General features: G+C 44.3%; 1 protein-coding gene across 4 annotated transcripts in view; it reads right to left on the bottom strand.

Moving 5' to 3' along the window:
- The window catches only part of cep350 (centrosomal protein 350), a 48,731-nt gene that overhangs the window by 3,409 nt on the left and 26,378 nt on the right, over positions 1–18,944 (bottom strand). The window contains exons 22-37 of one of the 4 annotated variants that reach the window (XM_080736004.1): positions 18,801–18,944; positions 15,968–16,182; positions 14,213–14,491; positions 13,504–13,653; positions 12,287–12,450; positions 8,897–9,019; positions 6,422–6,645; positions 5,965–6,164; positions 5,203–5,350; positions 4,407–4,567; positions 4,070–4,206; positions 3,856–3,923; positions 1,861–3,722; positions 608–1,144; positions 296–442; positions 72–194 (exon numbers count right to left, since the gene is read on the bottom strand). The exon at positions 18,801–18,944 is cut by the window's right edge and continues 77 nt beyond it. In XM_080736004.1, the coding sequence (XP_080592130.1) occupies positions 72–194; positions 296–442; positions 608–1,144; positions 1,861–3,722; positions 3,856–3,923; positions 4,070–4,206; positions 4,407–4,567; positions 5,203–5,350; positions 5,965–6,164; positions 6,422–6,645; positions 8,897–9,019; positions 12,287–12,450; positions 13,504–13,653; positions 14,213–14,491; positions 15,968–16,182; positions 18,801–18,944 (4,682 nt within the window). The remainder of the gene's footprint in view (positions 1–71; positions 195–295; positions 443–607; positions 1,145–1,860; positions 3,723–3,855; positions 3,924–4,069; positions 4,207–4,406; positions 4,568–5,202; positions 5,351–5,964; positions 6,165–6,421; positions 6,646–8,896; positions 9,020–12,286; positions 12,451–13,503; positions 13,654–14,212; positions 14,492–15,967; positions 16,183–18,800) is intronic. The other 3 variants (XM_080736005.1, XM_080736006.1, XM_080736007.1) reach the window with 3 other exon arrangements.

Here is an 18,944-nt window from a genome sequence, read left to right as displayed (position 1 = left end):
ATAAATGCAGCATTCACCATGGTTATCATATTTGACTCAAAAGGTGAAGACAATAAGAGTTCTACTCTTACCAGTATGTGATCTACTCGGTCTCGTTTCTTCCTGCCAAATTTGAGCATCTTCTGCCAGTCAGACTTCTGGTTGTGGTCTTTCTTCAGACCATAATGCTTCAATACTTCTGTTGCTACGAATTCCTGTTCAGGAAATAATCATACAAAGTTCAGCCGACTACTTCACACACAAATTAGACTGTATGTACCCCAAGCTGTGAGAAGTCTGAGAACGTTTGACTTGCCTGGACTTTGGTGATGTCTCCAGCGGTCTTGACCTTGTGGAAGTATGAGGAGCTGACCCGCCGAGGTTTCACCCACTGTGGCTGATAGATGTTAGGGTCTTCAGCGTAGATCTCCTGAAGGATCTCCCATGTCAGGTCATACACAGCCTAGACAGATTTAGAGAAATAAACAACAGTGATTGGTCTTGATCCCATCACAGGTGTTGATCCAATTCACAACATAATAAAGAGCAGTAGCTGGCTTTGATTAGCTCCAATCCGCCATCCAGCTTAACTCTGCGGAATTCTTGTTGAGTGAGAAACAAGCTTTACCTGTCTGTAGCTACGGATGCAGAGGGCCTCCTGGTCCTGCCCACTGGCTTCTTTACCCAGATACTCCTGTGAAGGCTTTGGGACGGGCAGCCCCGCCAGGGTTGGTGTGCCCTGCTTCACCAGCTGACAGCTGTCCCAGATCTCCTGTGTAGCAGTATGGACCAGCTTCTCCACCTCCGATGCAGAGTGGGGCACCACCATGGCAGGCTGCTCGGGAAGCTTGGGGGGCAGAGGAAGCGGCAGCTCGGGCCTGGGTGGGGTCTTGGCCTGATGCTCTCCACCTGTAGCCAAGCCCCCCAGGGCTGCTACTACAGCTGACCCAGACATCCCTCCTCCGCCTCCCAGCCTCTCTTCCTCCTCCTCCTCTCTCCGTTTCTGTTCGCGTCTCTGCTGTTCCCGGCGGGAGCTGAGGCCAAAGTCCTCGTCGAACCAGTCTTGCTCGTCGCCCAGATCCTCCAGCAGCTCGCGGCTCAGTTCCAGCTCTGCTAGACGCTTGGCGAGCTCCTCTTGACCGCCGGGCCCCAACACGGGACTTTCCTATCAGGATAAAATGAGAAAGAATACAGTGAATTTGTTTCAGAATTTTGTTTTCTGTATTTATTTAAAGAGGCACTAGACTAGAATATATCATATTCCAAAAGTGTCATTATATTGTTTATTAACACTATTATGCTTTTGATCTAATCTGAAGAGAGTCTCTTACTGATTAAGTTAAATGTAGTAAAAAAAAAAAACGAAACAAAGATCGCCCAATTCAATAAAGTCTGTCAACATAGAAAAGAGTCGTCATATGGACTTTGGATGTACATATCCTACAAACTGGGAGGGGGTGGGGACTGAACAAACAAAAACAAACTTTTCATTTATTTATTTAAGGTTACAAATACAACCCAGGACTAATTTATTTATTTAAGGCTACAAATACAATGCAGGACTAATTTTAACATTTTATTATGAAAAGAGAACGTTAATACAATATAACTAGCACATCTGCAGTGGTTGGTTGGGGGTGGTATACCTATTGGTTAAAAATGTCAATAAAGTTGTTTGAAGCAGATGGCAGACCAGATTGGACACAAGATGCATTTCCATCTTTATTGTAGTTCAGTCATCGTCACAATTATCTCTTCCCGTTGGGAGATAGAAAACTGCAGTGATATTTTGCCTGTCTACAATGCTATTCAGCATTTTCAAATTAGTGAAAAAAGATCTTATCTGTTTTACATTTTGAAGTTTCTAAATCATGAACTCACCGTTCGGTTGCACAGTTCAGGGGATGACAACTCCTCCTTGTCAGCATCCAGGAAGAAGGGCAAACCGTCCTTCTGTTCCACTGAAGTGAGTCTATTATTTTCACTGAACAGGCCTCCATTCATCTGGTTGGCAGCTGCGATTTTCTGCTCTTTGGCTTTTTTAATTTCAGTGACCTGCTTTACGGCATCTTTCATAAAGTTATTAAGGAGCCTGTCGGCGAAAGCGTCAAGCATTTTTCTGTCTCCGTCTGCTCTTAACATAGACTTGCGATGGGAGTCATTGTTTTTCTCTTCAGCAAGCACCTTCGAGCTCTGCTTCCCCTGGCCTTGCTTGTCCATGTCAGAGATGAGGAGGGTGGTTGGTACATCATCAAACTCCAACATGATGTCGCGACTCCCTCCGTTATACACCGGATGCCCAGATTCTATGTGATTATGTGAGCCGAGGTGGGCCTTCCCCGTCAGAGAGGTCAGGTTATTCTGGTGTTTAGCTGGATATTCAACCTCATCAGCAGGCTCTTTATCTCTAGACCTGTGGTCTTCATGAATCCTGCCTCCACTTTTACTCTTCAGTTCACCCCGCTGCTGCGGTTTCTTCTCAGCAGTCTCATGTTTATTACCATCTTTATCAGACAGGTCGTCAAAGAACGAGTCGTCATCCTCTATGGTGTCTGTGTAGGTCTCATACTTCTCTGGCAACCGCGTGATTTTGTCAGGAGGAGCAAAGATACCGTGGCGCTCCTCACACTCAAAGTATACCACGCCATCATAGGTGCCATCGTTGCTACCTTCTGATTTATCCAGCTCCACTCCAGCCCAGAACCCATTGGCAAACTTAGTTGGACCTTTGAACTTCAGTGTGCCAGGCTGAACGTTGCTGACAAGAACCCGGTCTCCAATATTGAAGCTGGACATCTGATCAGGAACTGGGGAAAGTGGCGAATGCGAAGGGGAGATGCTTGGAGAGTAGTTGGCATTAATGTTGTTCTCCTTGGTGTCAACTCCTGAGTGATTGGTCTGGCTATGGAGTTCTAGTAGCCTTCCAGAGTGGTGGCTATCCCCATTGACAATAGAGTGGTCACTCAGCTCCTCAGCAATGTCCTCCTCCACCTCATCCTGGCTGTCATAGGTTGGGGACCTGCTATAGGCGTCCTCCTTGGAAGCTCTGATCTCTGGACGGGATGGAGACTCTGGAGAGGTAGGCATGGAGCTATGGTGATTTTCCCTGGGCGATGACTCTAAGGACGACTCAAAGTCATCGTGGTAACCGTCTGCAGAGGGATGCGAGGCCTCCGCGTCCTTTGTCAGTGGCTCCTTCTTGGAGGAGAAAGCAACCGAGTCTGGGGTGTAGGAACGGCCATTTGAAGAGACGCTGTTGTCATGATGTGCCAAGGTATCTACAGCAGCCAAATGCGACTTGCTTGAGTGGGAAACCAGAGATTTCACGCCCTTTTCTTTCTCAGATATCTCCCTTGTCTTCATTTGCACATCTCTATCCAGGTCAAATTCACTCTTGGAGGAAGGAATATGGGCAGATACAGGGAGCTTCTGTGGGGCACTGGGTCTTTCCTCATGGTCTAGTTTGAGAAGACATTCAGAATGCTGATCCTCAGATATATATCCCACCTCTACCTCAAGCTCCTCCTCAATGACTGACCTATGGTTAGACAAAACTTGGGATTGTCCACTCAGAGACCCAGCCTCCCTGGAAGCAGGCATGGAAAGATCCTCTGAGGAGAGCAGGCGACCGGGACGCTCTGGGCTACCGAATACTGGGGTTGGGGTAACTGTTGGTGGGTCCTCATCAGACTGCTCTTCAGCCAGTGAGGTGGATCTACTTCGACCGGGTGAGCTAAGGTCACCTGCGAACAAACAAAACAGGAGAACATCCGGTTTTCAGAATACAAACGATTAAACAAATGCGCTGAAGATCATGAAAAATAAATGAAATGAAAAACAAACAAAAAAATTGTTAAATAAAAAGCCCACACCCACCATGATCCAATGGAGAATCAGGGTAGGTCCTCTTAGCGTCTAAGGTAATCCTTCTGCTGTCCTCAGTGCTGTGGGGGAGGGAAAGATGTTTCAATTTGAACCTTTTGAAGGCTTCTCTGGCTTACATTATGAAGCCTAATTTATGATTCACTGCAATAACTCTGATTTATAAGCTAAAAATGCAACTCTGTGCATAATTGTGAATGTGCAATACCTGTGTGGGGGAGGTGGTTTGATTCTGGGTTTCTCAGAGGTAGAGGCGGGTGCTTTGATCTGGGGTTTGGCAACAGGTGTTGCATCTGGCTCCTTATTCAGCTCTGCCTTGGTCTTCTCTATAAAATCATTATAGGACTGGGCAGAAGAGGGAAAAAAATCATATTACAGGTTAACAGATACCTTATTAATGTATAAATGAACACGGAACATGCATAAGAGGAGATGTACTTGCACATACTACAAACACACACACACCATATAACATGTGGTTGACAAGTACACCTACACAATGCTAGCCTAACCACCAGTTCAGCAGCCTACACACATATACTTACATCCAGCTGCTTCAGGAGGCTGGCTTCCTGTGCCTTCAGGCGCTCCTTGTTCCTCTTCTTCTGCTCCTTCTTCAGCTGGTACGCCATAGACTTGCGTTTCCTCAGCTCCTCTTTCAGAGCCCTGATTCGGCTCTCAATGTCACTCTGGTCTGATACGGGTTCTGAAGGAATATTTACATGGTAAATCACAGTTAGAACACCAACTCAGTGTCAAAATGCTGTGACTAGCAAAATAAGAAAGCTATCCGACTTAGTGCCTCCACTGAAACACAATCAAACTGAGTTTGTTTATTAAGCATGTTGCTTTGCCTGTGCCTTCAATTCTACACCATAAATAACACCAGACATCCGTTCACATTAGTGACTGAAGTACTGGTAAATACAGTCACAGTGGTCTACTGAATCAACGTGAAGGTTGAAATACCAACCTGAACTGTGAATAAAGCAGTGACGATGCCATTTCTACCAGCTAGCAACAGTCATGGCCTACCCGACCATCTCTGAGTCTGCAGGGGCTGCAATAATGCAATACAAACTATCCTCTTTTCCCATCACACAGCTAAGCAGGTTAAGTAACAGGGAAGTGCTCGCATAATGCATTCCTGGCAGCATCACATTATGCCTAACCACACTGTGCCAGCAATATACTGTAGCTCCTCTCTCCCTCCCTGTTTCTCTCATCTTCTGCTCTGAGGCATCATGATTAACATGTAATATCTATACATCAATTTCAAAAGTTAAGGCGAGGACGTATCCGTATCGTTAACTTGTGTGTTGGGGGGGGGTTGCAACTCACCAGTCTGTGTGGCTGTGGGGGTGTCGGTGGAATGGGTTTTTGCGTTGCTGGGGGTCCGGGAGGCGGTGCAAAGCTGCATCTTGGTATTACTAGCGCTGATATTTGATGGAGAGGGAGCGGTGCTGAGGCTGCCTTTGGCTGGAGCAGACTGGGCAGAGTGCACAGAGAGAGGAGGAGAGAGAAAGAGGAGGTTCATTCAGAATATGATGAAGTGGTGGATGATCAGATTTATGTTAGTAGTGTATAGTAACAAATAACATGACCCAGTCTGTCCCCCATACTCAGTCAAAGAAATGCAGCATAACTGTGCCGTGCAGCAGCAAAAACAAACATTTACATACTAGTGACATTCCCATGAGGAAAGCCTTGTTTGTTATCTATTTTTAAAGCTCATTGACAAAGAGTCTTGAAATTCCCCTGCAGCATCTAAACAGGATTCCGTAGTCTGAAGGAGGCTGGAGAGAGTTTCAGGACAGAAATCATATTCTCTTCACAAAGAAGGAACTTTCATTGAGAAAGTCGTTCACTCTAACCTTCAGAAAAGTGATACAGAAGCAAAAAAGCCAAACCAACTGCAACCCTAAGAAACAATAAACACCCAAATAACAAAAACTACTAAAGAAATGGTAAGATATTGCCTGTTTTACACACAACAAAAATATTTCTTGGAGAAGTCTGTGATAGGGAAGACTGGGACAAAATACATATCAAATGGTATTGTGGCACAACTGTCCATGCAAATGAAATCCCATCCGTGCTTACTGGCTTGCTGGGCGATGGAGAGGCGGAAGTGAAGTCTTGGGTGTAGTTGGAAGGGCTGCTGTGGATGGAAGCTAACGGTGTATCAGGGACGGAGTCAGGAGGTGCTGTGGATGGACTGTCTGACACCTGGGCTGCTGACCTCTCTGTGTGAATGCTGGACTCAGGTGTGGCAGAGGAGTAGTCGCCCTCACTCACACACTCTGCGGACATGGAAACAGATTGAACCACTTGACCCCTCTATTTTTACTGAAACAGAACTGTAGCAAAAATAGCCTAAAAGGCATCATGATGCCAAGCAGTGTGAGCTTATAGACTGGCTGTTTTCACTTAAGGTCGTAAGGCATAACCCCACTTTATTACTCATTTAGCAGTTTATTATTGTGCAAAATATTTTGAAAACGGCTAAATTAAGATTGTTATCATAAATGTAGCATGCTATTGTTGTACATGACTTCACCTTTCTCGCTGTCAGTCCTGTGTTCTGGGCTATGATGCTGGAGGTTAGAGGAGTGACCGACGGCAGGGCCGTCCCGGGACCTCTTGCGGTCCCAGGCGGCGAGGGCCTCCTGCTCCATCCTGCGGACCTCGGCCTCCTCCTGGTCCAGCCTCTGCTTCCACTCCAGCAGCTCCTCGGCATGTCGCCGCCTCTGCATCAGCTGCTGCTCCCGCTTAGTCAGAAACCTGGAGAGACGGAGGGGAACGAATGGATGGAGAGAGAGGTGGATAGAAGAGAAAGAGGGTGGCGGTTGTTGGACAGAGGGATGGTTTTGGAGGAGCCGAGTATGGTAAAGATGGCAGGTAGATGGGACAAATAAGAGGGAGGGATGGATCAAGGTGGATTGGTGGGTAAAGAGAAAACAGTTGAGAGGGGCAGGTATGAAGGTTAAGGCAGGGATAAAAGTTGGGGTTGTGAGGAAAGTGGAGAGAAACGGGTATGGGGACAATGGAAAGAGAGGGACAGAAAGGGCAGAGAAAGGATAAAAACAATCAGGAAGTGTCGAGCGATTGTTACACTGCAGAAGCAAGCAGCCCCCAACCACCCAGACAGACGACCCCTTTTCACTGCAAACTCAACCTTGCCCCCATACACAAACACACACATACAGTTACATAATCCAATCCATGCTTTCGTTATGTCATTTACAAGGATAATCAATTTGATACCAAAGGTGTCCAAGTGAGTGGCCTCTGAAATTCTTAAAAGACAAAAAGGCATATGTATTTTCACAAGACAGATCACACAGGAGAAACAAACTGTATACAATAAAAGATATCCAGGTTAGAGTCATGCATCACGTTGAAACAAAAAGACATGATTCTTCAGTTGGTTGGACACACACTCAACCCAACCATACTACTGTATGTAAATGAGTCAATAGCAGAACCAACCATACCTGAGTGTGTATACAGGAATCAATCAAGCAAATCTATGTGCTATTTACAACTTAACCAAGATATGAATGCTTGTCATTGTTCCATATATATTAAATTAGACCATATATATTGTATGGTCTAATTTAATTGCATTGGTTAATCAAATAATCAGACAAATCATCCACAGATTAATCAATTATGAAAATTGCTAGTTGCAGCCCTAGATATAATTCTCCCTTAGCCAACCATGGGCAATATGGTCTATCTTGTCCTTATGATTATCTAAGTAACTTTTTAACCATATCACACCTTCAACATATGAATCATATTATATGTTATGTTTCTAGATTTCATCATTTTAGTACCGTTTTCAACAGCTTGGATCTGCACTTAATCTTTTCTGCAAATAAACTGAACTAATATTGATGACCACCTTCATATAGGTGCCCATTCAAATAGATGTACAGTCAGATGTACGTTACACAGCTGCTCTCTAAAGTGTCCTTCCACAGCTGCGAGTGCCATTACAGTGTAGTGTTATTTAGCTTTGATCTAATTTAGAGGCCTTCTTCTTGACCTAATGCATACTGATGACAGGCCATATTCAGAAGGACCTGGCCAGGGGCCTCTTTAAGTGTCCTAAACAAATTCTATTAGAGCCAGTGGCCATCTGTACATATTAACCCATCCTATGCAACAGTTACCTAATAAGAAGGCCTAGTGAAGATTTACTGGCTCATTAAAGATACTATACAGACCATTCGGTCTCTGCTCCGCTTTCTGCCAAGGATGGGGTGTGATTTGATCTCATTGACTGCACTGAGACTAAACAGCGAGCAACCACAAATGGAAGTGAGTTGAAAAGAGACGCACTGCAACAATTCATTCATGAATTCCGGGTTTTGCGTCAGAGAGAGAAAGAGAGCGGGAGGCAAGAATTAAGTCACACAGTAATCACCAGGTGGAAACGGGTGAAATCCCAGCATTCAAACTGAGATTACCCTCCGAAAAGGAAGACGCTCCTATTAAAATGAAACTGACCTTTGACCTTTAAAGAACAGAACTGCTTCATATTCACTGTGATCATATTTGAAATGACAGAGAGGCTTCAACTCCCCTTCTTAAAGGAAGTTGTCATCAAAACAATTGTACTTCCATGCAACCAACAGTGACTCCGCATGCAGTGCCCGATTGAAAATTGAACAAATGAATAAATAATTGAATAACATGAATCAAAATGAAAACATTTTTTGTGTGTAAATAAAAGGTCAGCTCATTTCAACAAGGCGGCATTCCTCAGGTGCTTTTCAAGCTTCGACTGAAACCCACTCTCAATTCTTTCAACCCTGAAGAAAAAGAAGAAAAAAAACCCCACCCAAACCAAAAACACATAATAAAAGGAAAACGTCCGCATCCAAGCACACTCACCCCTCCCTCCCCCAAAGTGCCAGTGGTAGTGGCTGAACACAAGCATGCTCCATGGGGCAGGAGGTGAAGCGGGGCAGGGGATGGGGGGGTGGAACGGGGAAGAAGAGGTAGAGAGAGCTCTGTACAGTACCTGACCAACTGGTTGTAGATAAAGAGCTGGAATTTGGGGTGAAGGTTGGGGAGACAGACACTGAGGGAGGCCCAGTGTTGGGCCGTGAACACAGAGAAGAAGTAGTGCACAGGAGAGCAGAGTCTACAATACACACACACACACACACACACACACACACACACGCACAAATGTGCACGCACGCGCACACACACAGACACAGACACACACGCACAAATGTGCACGCACGCGCGCACACACAGACACACACACACACACACACACACACACACACACACACACACACACATACAGACAGACACACACACACACATCAGAATGGCCCAGGATTCACACAGTGTGGAAAACAAGAATAAAAACGTGATAAACAGCAAACAACAGAGAAAACAAAAAGACATAACGGAACAGAGGACAAGCAGAAAGAAAGGGAGAAGAAGAAAGGCATGAGTACACGTGGTTTAATTACGCTGAAGGTATACGAGTCCAAGGGGTTTTTGTGGTAGCACGTCTGCATGGCTTTGTGTTCTGATGAGGTTAATGGCTCATTTATACTTTTGTCATATGGCCGTGTCGCTCACCGAAAATACCTGATCTTCAACTACAAAACAGTTTCTGGTGAGCGACACAGTCATACATTCAAGTATAATTTAACTCTCAAATACCTGGAACACGCCCGAGTCGCGTTAGATTTTAACCACTTTAACCATTATTTTATGCTTTAACTTTAGAAAAATAGCAGATATACAAGCTCACAGCGCGGCACCGAGTGCCGCGCTGCGAGCTTGTAGATCTGCTATTTTTGAAAAATCGTGAAAATGTGTGCAAGTCTTTGAATATCTTTGACCCGATCTCTGACCCGACTTCTAAATCCTTCTTCTAAATCATGTTGTTCTCAAACTTTTTCATGTCAAGGACCCCCAGACTTACAGGTATTTGGCCACGGACCCCCCATCTCAAAATATGTTGTTCCAGGGACCACCCAGAAGCAAATATTTGAGTTACAAATGTTTGCTTTTAAATAGATATATTCAAAGACTTGCAAAAAAAAAATCATGATTTTTCAAAAATAGCAGATCTACAAGCTCGCAGCTTGTATATCTGCTATTTTTCAATAGTTAAAGCAGTCAATAATCCTTGGCCTAAATGGGTTAAGCTAAGTTTGAAGATGTGTCTGCCTGCCTTCAACACAGTGCCAGTGCAAGGTTTGATGTGGTGGATGGCTAACCTTCAAGGCGAAGCGGGTTCAAAGGGGCTTTTGTCAGTGACTGATACGATATTGATTAAGGAATCACAACAGATTAAAGGAGTAGAGTTCACCCCCAAAATGACTTTTTTTCTATTGATTAGTCACGCCGTGGAGACTAGAGTTCAATAATATTTTTAGTTTTTTGTCGCATTCCTAAGACAAAAATGTGATAACAATAAATGTACCCCCCCATTCGTTCCGGATGGGGACCCGTTTCGAAACGGGTCCCCATCCGGAATCAATGGGGGTAAATTTACTCGAATCAAATCTTAGGAATGCGACAAAAAACAAAAAATATTATTGAACTCTACTATCCATGGCATGAGTAATCAATAGAAAAAAAGTCATTTTGGGGGTGAACTACTCCTTTAAAGCAACAAGGAATTCAAAAGATGTTTTGTCTGTGGCCGATGCTAAATTGAATAAGGAATCTCAACAGATCAAAACACCAAGGAATCAGTGAACCTGGCTATTCAAATTGTTAATGTTTAGTCATCGGTTGGTTATTAAGCCTGACACGTCATACGACAAAAATAGCAGATCTAAACGCTCCAAAGGCATTGCAATGCAACACGCTGTGAACTTGTAGATCAGCTGTTTTCATTGTACGACACAAGCATTCGACGTGCATAAATTAAACATACTGTAGGTAGGCCTAGGCTATTTTTGCGCGCTCTAATCCCAAAATAGGGATGGCAGGGTTAATGAGGTTAAAAGTTATTTATATATATCAATTCCAGCAGAAACCATTCATTATGATCAGCCATGATCAGGGTCAATAGAGAATGATAGAGAGGAGGGGTTAAAAAAGCAACAGACTGTTTATCCACCAATGCAAGCAAACAAACAGATGCAAGATTAGAGACTTTCTGAGCCAACTTAGTTCAATGTTAGACACATGTTTCACTCTATAGCCTAAAGTCTGCTAGTAATGGCCAGGGTCTTTGTGCTTGAGAATTAGTCACGGTCAGAGTACAAACCCAGAGAAATCTAAGACTAGTGATGGCATATAGAATTCCAAGGTGGTCCACGCTGTGGTGGATGACCAAGTTACAAATCCTAAACCCCAGAACAATTGACCATTTGTCAGCACTTAGCATGGTCAAATACTTAGTTGTGTTGAGTTTTGCTTGTCCACAGATGGTAAGTATGTTATTTTATTTAAGTACAGTAGTATCTTATTTAGACCGATGATGTTTACACAAGCTACCCTAGTTTATTTGTGGTACTTATTATTATTTATTTTTTTGGCACTCTATTTACTTGACCGCAGCGTTTACCTTGTCATTTGTTGACTGGAGTTCATGCCGTTCACTCTCTGATTCACTTTGTAAATACTGGTAGCTCCGGATAAGAGTAATTTTTAATTGAACACTATGTAAAGAACGGGGGTGGGAACACAAGTCCACATTGACTTAACCAGATTGTTGTTAGGCACAACTACAGCTGACAGTAGACAATGTAGGGCTAGTGGTTAAGAGAAATTACTAAATTCAAAATCCTACATATGCATTCACAAATCAGTAGAAAACATCCATCTCCTGGACTTGTTGCATGTGTTATGTTTAGTACTAGAATATGGGACTGGTAGATGGCAGTAGAGTTAAGGCTGTGCAGAGCTGAAGTTAGTGTGAGGTAGCGCTCAGTGTGGATGCTAGTCAAGTCTAGAGGAACAACAAGGTGGAGCATGCTTATATTCACATCCACACCACAGCATTTAAACACCAAGAGAAAGAAAGGCAGCATTTAGCTCCACCATTCTTTTCAGCCAGACAAGACCAACGCACTGAATTCAACGATTCAACCATCAGTCATATAGGAACCACGGTACTGTACTAGGCACCAGTAACCAAACTCACCATTAACCATTCAGAGTTTAGCATAGCCCATTATGCAGAAGAGCATTTTGAACTAAAAACAAAACCCATTAAACCCTGTATTCCTACCAAAAAATGGAAAAAACAAGGAACATTTTTATATAACGTGTTTACAAGCAAAACAGAAGCAAGTCCCGGGATGTGAGGCAGGCAGGAGAGGGGTACACCTGCAGTTAGCGCTGTTAATAAGAGATGGTGAAAAAAGGATTGCAGAAGGAAAACAGTAACGGTCTGAGGGCTTAAAGTAAAATAAAAATAAAACGTTACTTTTCATCCATATGAGAGCGCATCTTTTTCAGCTTCTGCATGATGCTGCTGGTCTCGCTGCCAGAGACGGAGAGGGGGGGCGAGGGGCTGCGGACATCACCGTCTGCCATCCTTGTGACTGGAGAGGCAGATTCAGACACAGGGGTCTCGGACATGGGAGTCTCCTGTAGGACGTTTAAAAAGACACAAATAGACAATAAGAAGGAGAAAGGACACTGAGGAGAGATGTGTTACAAAGCTGTACAGCACCACTATCGTTTTCCTTTTGTCATTAATATGGCATTCTTCAGAGATGTTTAAATCTAAACGTTTCAGATTGAGTGCGTCCATCATAGTCTTAACCACTGAAGCCCTAAGTACTGAGTAGTTTGTTGTAATGTATGATGAATAGCAAAAATAGCAGATCTACAAGCTCACAATGTGCCGTTATGTGATGTGAGCTTGTAGATTGCTATTTTTAACATTTTTGAAAACTGTCGTAAAAATGTGTTATCATCTACTGTAGCCAAAATAGGGAAGCCAGGTTGTATGTGGCAAATTATTAAATGGATGAAATTAGGGGTCACAATGTGCCGTTATGTGATGTGAGCTTGTAGATTGCTATTTTTAACATTTTTGAAAACTGTCGTAAAAATGTGTTATCATCTACTGTAGCCAAAATAGGGAAGCCAGGTTGTATGTGGCAAATTATTAAATGGATGAAATTAGGGGTACAATAGTTAATCGAACTATTCAATATAATCATTTATAAGAATAATTTGATAAAATAATCAATTAATAAAGAATCTGTTTTTTGCATGTGATTACAGGCGAACAGTAATACTGTAGTAATAATAATAATAATATCAACAACAACAACAACAACGAAAATAGCCTATCCACTAGCACACAATGCAGATGTGACACATTGTGTGCTAAAGGAAATGTCTCTAACAATGTGGTGTAATGTGTGTGTGACTTTGTTATTATGTATAGATAGGCTTGGAGGTGGGGTGCCCGCTGCCCTACAGGCGCATATCACTTAGGCATTGCCACATAGGCATGGATGCCTGGTGGCGTCGCCGGTTCGATTCCTGATCCAGACGACCTTTGCCGCGTGTCACTCCCCATCTTTCCCCCCATTTCCTAACACTCTACTGTCTTATCAATAAAGGCATAAAAGCCCAAAAACAAATCATTAAAAAGAAAGGATAGGCTTGGAGGCTGGCGGTACTAACAGGCAGTGCTTCTCCTCCAGCACATCTGAGGCGTTCCTTCAGTCTGAATGTGGAGGTTCTCATCCTCTCAATCTCCTCCTGTTGCTTCAGCAGCAGCTGACGCTCCTTCCTCGCTGCCTTGTTGGCCTCCTGAAGACGTCTGATCTCAGCCTAGAGAGAGACACACGCACAGACACAGAACATTATATAAAGAACATCATTAGTAACGAAGGGGTCACTTGTGGGCATGATTTGGAAGACCTTAATGTTGACTCGCTTTGTGCAGAATCCAGGACTATACTTCACCAGGGGCCTACATTTATCCCGCTAGTCTACACCAATTATCTTCCCCAGAAATAGCCGGTATCTAGTCGGCTCATTGTGAGCTTGTAGGTCTGTCATTTTCGGTGAATGAGGGGGCCAAAGACAGATCCCTGGGGGACTCCGGTCAATGAGGTATATATGTTTTAAGTGAGGTTAATGTTGTCAGTGTGAGGCAGACACTCAGCTGAACGACTATTTAAAGTGAACTCTCACCAAAAATAAATATTTGTCGATGATATTGTATTTTGGTGTTACCTTTATGCTATGTTGATAAATTGAATACGCAGGACTACAATGGAAAACAAGTCCCCAGGACTTATTTGTGTTATACGTCAGACTGTACCTCGTGCCATTTACATTTCTGTCCAGTAACGATTTCAATCAATCAACACAGACTCCAGTGTACCTGCTCCTGCTGCAGCCTCAGCAGCAGGCCCCTCTGTTTCTTCCTGATGGGGGGCATCTTGTCGTCCTCCCCCTTGTCTCGCAGACTCTTCTTCTGGTGCTCCAGCCAGGCCAGCTCCGTCTTGGTCTTCTCCTTGAGGGCCCTCTGGCGGAGGTGCAGCAGGGAGCTCTGGTGCTGGAGGCGCACCTCCTCGTCCTTCATGTACTGACGCACCATGTCCATGGTGAACTGGGAGAAGCTGTCCTGGCCGCCCGAAAACGCTCTGCTCACGTCTTGAGGCTGGATGTGGGGGGGTAAAAAAAAAAAACAACAACAATAAAACATAGGTTGTGTGGTGAGAGAAAGGCGAGGTTCTGAGGAGTGGTGGCACGATTAACGTATCATCCCTATTCTGAGGCTAAAGTTTGATGCATTGTGAGACTGTAGATATTACTGGCGAAGATATTAAATGTACATCAAAAACAAGAAGGGGCCTAGTATCCTTGGTAGTAGTCCTTCGTGGTTCAATGATTGAGGCTCAGGATTGATGAATAGGTAGAGCAGGATGAAGATGAGAACGGTAGGGGAGGAATATCAAATTCTAAGTGTACATGAAATGAAAAGCAAGAAAGGAGAACAAATCTTATCAGACAAGGTCAACACAACACAACCGATGATGTGAAATGTCACCGGCGCAAGTTTACACACCCCTCCCATTAGCAAACAGTGACTCAACTGGTATGTTTCTGTCAGTGTGCCTGGGTGTATTCACGCAGACACGATCAATACCCCGAGGAAGGCAGCATGCCTGCCCAATCGGTTGGTTTTATTCTCTCTCATCAGTTGATAGACAAAGGCACTTAATGGTACTGAGGCCGCGAGTGTGCGGCCACTACTGATCTCCTCTAAGTCTTACACTTCATAAGGGATTGATTGGTGTATTAAAGGACAATTCCAGGATAAAACACATCCCCCCTTTATTTGCCTTTTTATCGTATTTTCCATTTCTTCGATTTTATTTATTATTTATTCATGGAATTACTTACAAAATAACTGACATTTATTTTTGTCTTTGCAAGCAATGTAGGCTACAACATAAACACAAATAAATCGTATTTTCCTCAAGACATTCTGAAATAATGTGCATTGCCTCACCAGCATAAACTTTAGGTAAAATTAACTTACAACCACCTCTTATTTTTCTGCTCATTCATATTACTAGATTCTAGCGATCAACAGACTAACTACATTAAATTCTTCTGCCTTCTTTCTTTTTTTTAAATTTTACACCACGATGCCTTGTTGTGTATATACTGGCTCTAATAACTCCAAGAGTAAGACTTCTTTGTGCTAAATAAGTAAAGCTAAAAGCCTAGTAAACGGAAATCTCGCGATATGCTACAATCTCGCCTGACCTCTATGGAAAGTAAACACTGCCTGTTTCTCATCCGGGTCAATATGTGGTGGACTAAAGACGCTTCGCTTGGTCTCAGGGAACGCTTTTGTCTGTGTAATATTAACCGCATTTTCGCTGTGAGGATGGGTCGGGACAACTCCTGAGATCTATCTTGAAAGATGAGGTTGGTATGGGGGTCAAACATGCAATTCCGCGATCATGCCTAGTAGATAGAAGGAAGTAAAAAAAAATATATATATGTTTTTTTCCCCAAAAGAACTCTGGAAACTCGTGGCAGCGTCAGAGAACCGGAATAACTCGGGAAACCCGTGATAGAGCAGACAATGAGTTAACACAATACTCTAACACAATCCTCTCACCTTAGAGCCGTCACACGTCGCCGAAGTCAACGTCCTGTTGTGATTGGCTGGCTCCTCCTCCGAATCCTCGCGTGGGCGGGACTTCTTCTCCAAGGTGCCACGGCGGTGCGCCTCAGAGGGCAGAAGGGAGCGGAACGAGCGCTCCTCAATCTCGTCCTCCGTCATGGACTCGTCAAACTTCAAGGAGCACTCTGTTGCTACGGAGGTGCTGTCTGCTGCAGGACACACACACACAGCAAGATGTCACTGGTTCTCAAAGTGGTCCCTGAGGGGGATTCAGGGGGTCCCCAGCTAAATGAACCGTTTAAACACTCAAGCCCTATTTTATGTTTTGGCTATTTATGACAAATGTTGACAAATCTTCTCTTATGGGGGTCCATGGCACTATTTCTTTAAATAGGGGTCCACAGCCAAAGAACCACTGGCCTAGGTAACCTTCGGAAGTGTGTAGAGTTTGTTCAGCTATAGCCTGGAAACCAGACAAATCTGCCGGTGCAAAATAAATAAATAAGACAAGTCCTCTGCAGATTATTATGGCATCGCTCGGTTGTGATTGGATTTCACTGGCCCGCAAGTTGTGGGGCACCAATCAGGGCCAAGTACGCAAATATAGGGCGGGTTTATAACCATTTCTTACTATCCGCCAATTGGAAATGCAGGCTCCACAGAATCCACACCAGACATGCAAACTAGTCGGGGGCGTTAGGGAGATAACATAGCCATTTTGCGCTATATCCTTATATACGATTTAGAAGTTAGCCACTCCCTGAGAAGTTAATCACGCCCCGTGTACTGTATCCCGCTGCTACACTGCAGCTATGTTAGCACAGACCCACGGCCCAATTCCCAAAACCATTTAACCAACAGCACAATCATACCTCTCGCTTTTGGACCGTCGCTATTTATTGTCTCTTTATGCATTCTTTTACCTTCTTTGCCCCGCTTTTCTGCCTCAGCCGCGAACGGTGCTACGTCACATATCATTCTTCCTGAAAGGTCTGTCCTTCTTCCTGAGACGACAATCACTTATCCTTTACAGTCTCTCCTTCTTCCGTGTCTCTCAAGTAAACGTCCCTGACGTATGCGGATGCGACGTGCCTTTGCGCAAGTGGAACCTATACTTCTCTGCCGGAGCCTCCGCTACGTCACTGACTCCACCTTTGCCTTCAGAACCCATGTCGCCTCTCGCGACCGAGTTTTTCCCGGTGAACCTAAGCGCAACGGTGGGGGCTTGGGAGTGTGGGGAACACGCACCACTGACTACTATTGCTGATGATGGAGAGCTTATATAGCTTAGCCTTTGTATTGAAAATGAGAGGCACTCTTGCCGATTTATTAACACATGGGCTGCTAAGGTTTATAACATTTATAGCTGTTGCTGCTGCCACCATTGACTTACGCTTTGTTTTGACGTGCCTCGCAAGCTTCGTGCGTGTGCACGTGCGTGTCCAGAGAAGATTGAGGAGGATAATCCATTTGTTTACAAACGCTCGCGAAACTAAAATCCAAAAATCGCGGTAAAATCGCGGTAAAGTGTCGCTGTGAAAACAATCAGCTCTCTGCTTCCATGGGGCTGTTTTTATGTCATTCTTAGATAAAGCCGTTCTTATATTTCAAAGTAGAATCTAAAGCAAAGTTAAGTCCTTCCGTGACGTCTTGCCCAGAGGGGCTGCCTGCACTGACTGGGTGACGTAATGCACTCAGGTCATTCAAAGGGCAGCTGCAGGCTCAAAAAGTTAACTGTTTGTTGCCTCGTCTGTGAACGAGATAACTTCCTGTGGCAGGGGGACACCTAGTGGCCATAACTCGTCCCTGAACGAGTTTGGCTCCCCAAGTGTTAAGAGTCGAGACTCGTCGCCAATTGCAAGATATTTAAAAGTTATTTGGGGCCATGATGATGATGATATCCTTTTCTTCCCACAACTAGACTAAGGATTTATGTGCGAACACTAGGATTCGCCCGCCGAAGGCGGGCGATATTCTAGTTAGTCTAAAAGCGCCAACTTTTGCACAGATGTAGCCCAGGGCATGCTCTAATGATTTAGCTAGGGCGCCCGAGTCGGCGACCTTAGGGGTCACCACAACGGCCAAATCAAGTTGGGCTTCCATAGACTTTCGGCGACCTTAGGGGTCACCACAACGGCCAAATCAAGTTGGGCTTCCATAGACTTTCTATACAGGAAAGTCTTTTTCTGGGTATTTAAGTAGGATGTGAGGGGTCTAACTAGGGGTTTGTCATGATGCTGAATCCATTGCAAGCATTTGTTTTGCACAAAAAAACATTCCTTGGGCTAAAAATGGCTCAAGAAAACACCCACAAAACGCTCCTCTTCTCAAGTTCTCACTGCTGCTCTGACGACACTACAACCCCCACATCCCCCTAAACAACTTTTTTAATTAATCTGCACGATTCACACAAATGACCAATTTGGATTCAAAACGGCGATTTTCACCGAAAAGCAACAAGTTTGCATGCCTGCCACACAGTTATTTAACTAGTTATAATAACTACACAGCAATATTAAGTATGGCTATGTCAGGCTAATTCCACTACAAAGTCACCCCGTCACGTATGTGTGTCTGTATTTTAGGAAATTAAAGGGACAGCATAATTCTGTTTATGTTCATTTCTGTTCATTATTGATGGTTATTATAGAGACAACAATAATAAACAAACATTGTGGTTCCTTCCCAATCTCAGGGCGGGCACGCTAACCACAAGGCCACTGAGCTGTTAAGAGCGCTAGAGCTGTGCACTAAAAGAAGCTCTCACAACAGCCAGACCTCTTCCTGGGCAGTACCTTTCTCCTCCACCATGGAGGTGATGCAGTACCTTTCTCCTCCACCAGGGAGGTGATGCTGTCGGTACGGAGAGAGTCGTCCGCCCCCGTGGGGGCGTCGTCCTCCACTGAGCTGCTGCCTGCCTCCTCCTCTCTGCTCCTCTCCTCTGCCGCCTCCTTCCTCTGCTTCTCTTCTG

This window comes from Nannobrachium achirus (genome assembly GCF_963921795.1).
Source record: "Nannobrachium achirus genome assembly, chromosome: 1".
NCBI classification, from domain to species: Eukaryota; Metazoa; Chordata; class Actinopteri; order Myctophiformes; family Myctophidae; genus Nannobrachium; species Nannobrachium achirus.
This window is presented reverse-complemented; position numbering and strand designations above follow the sequence as displayed.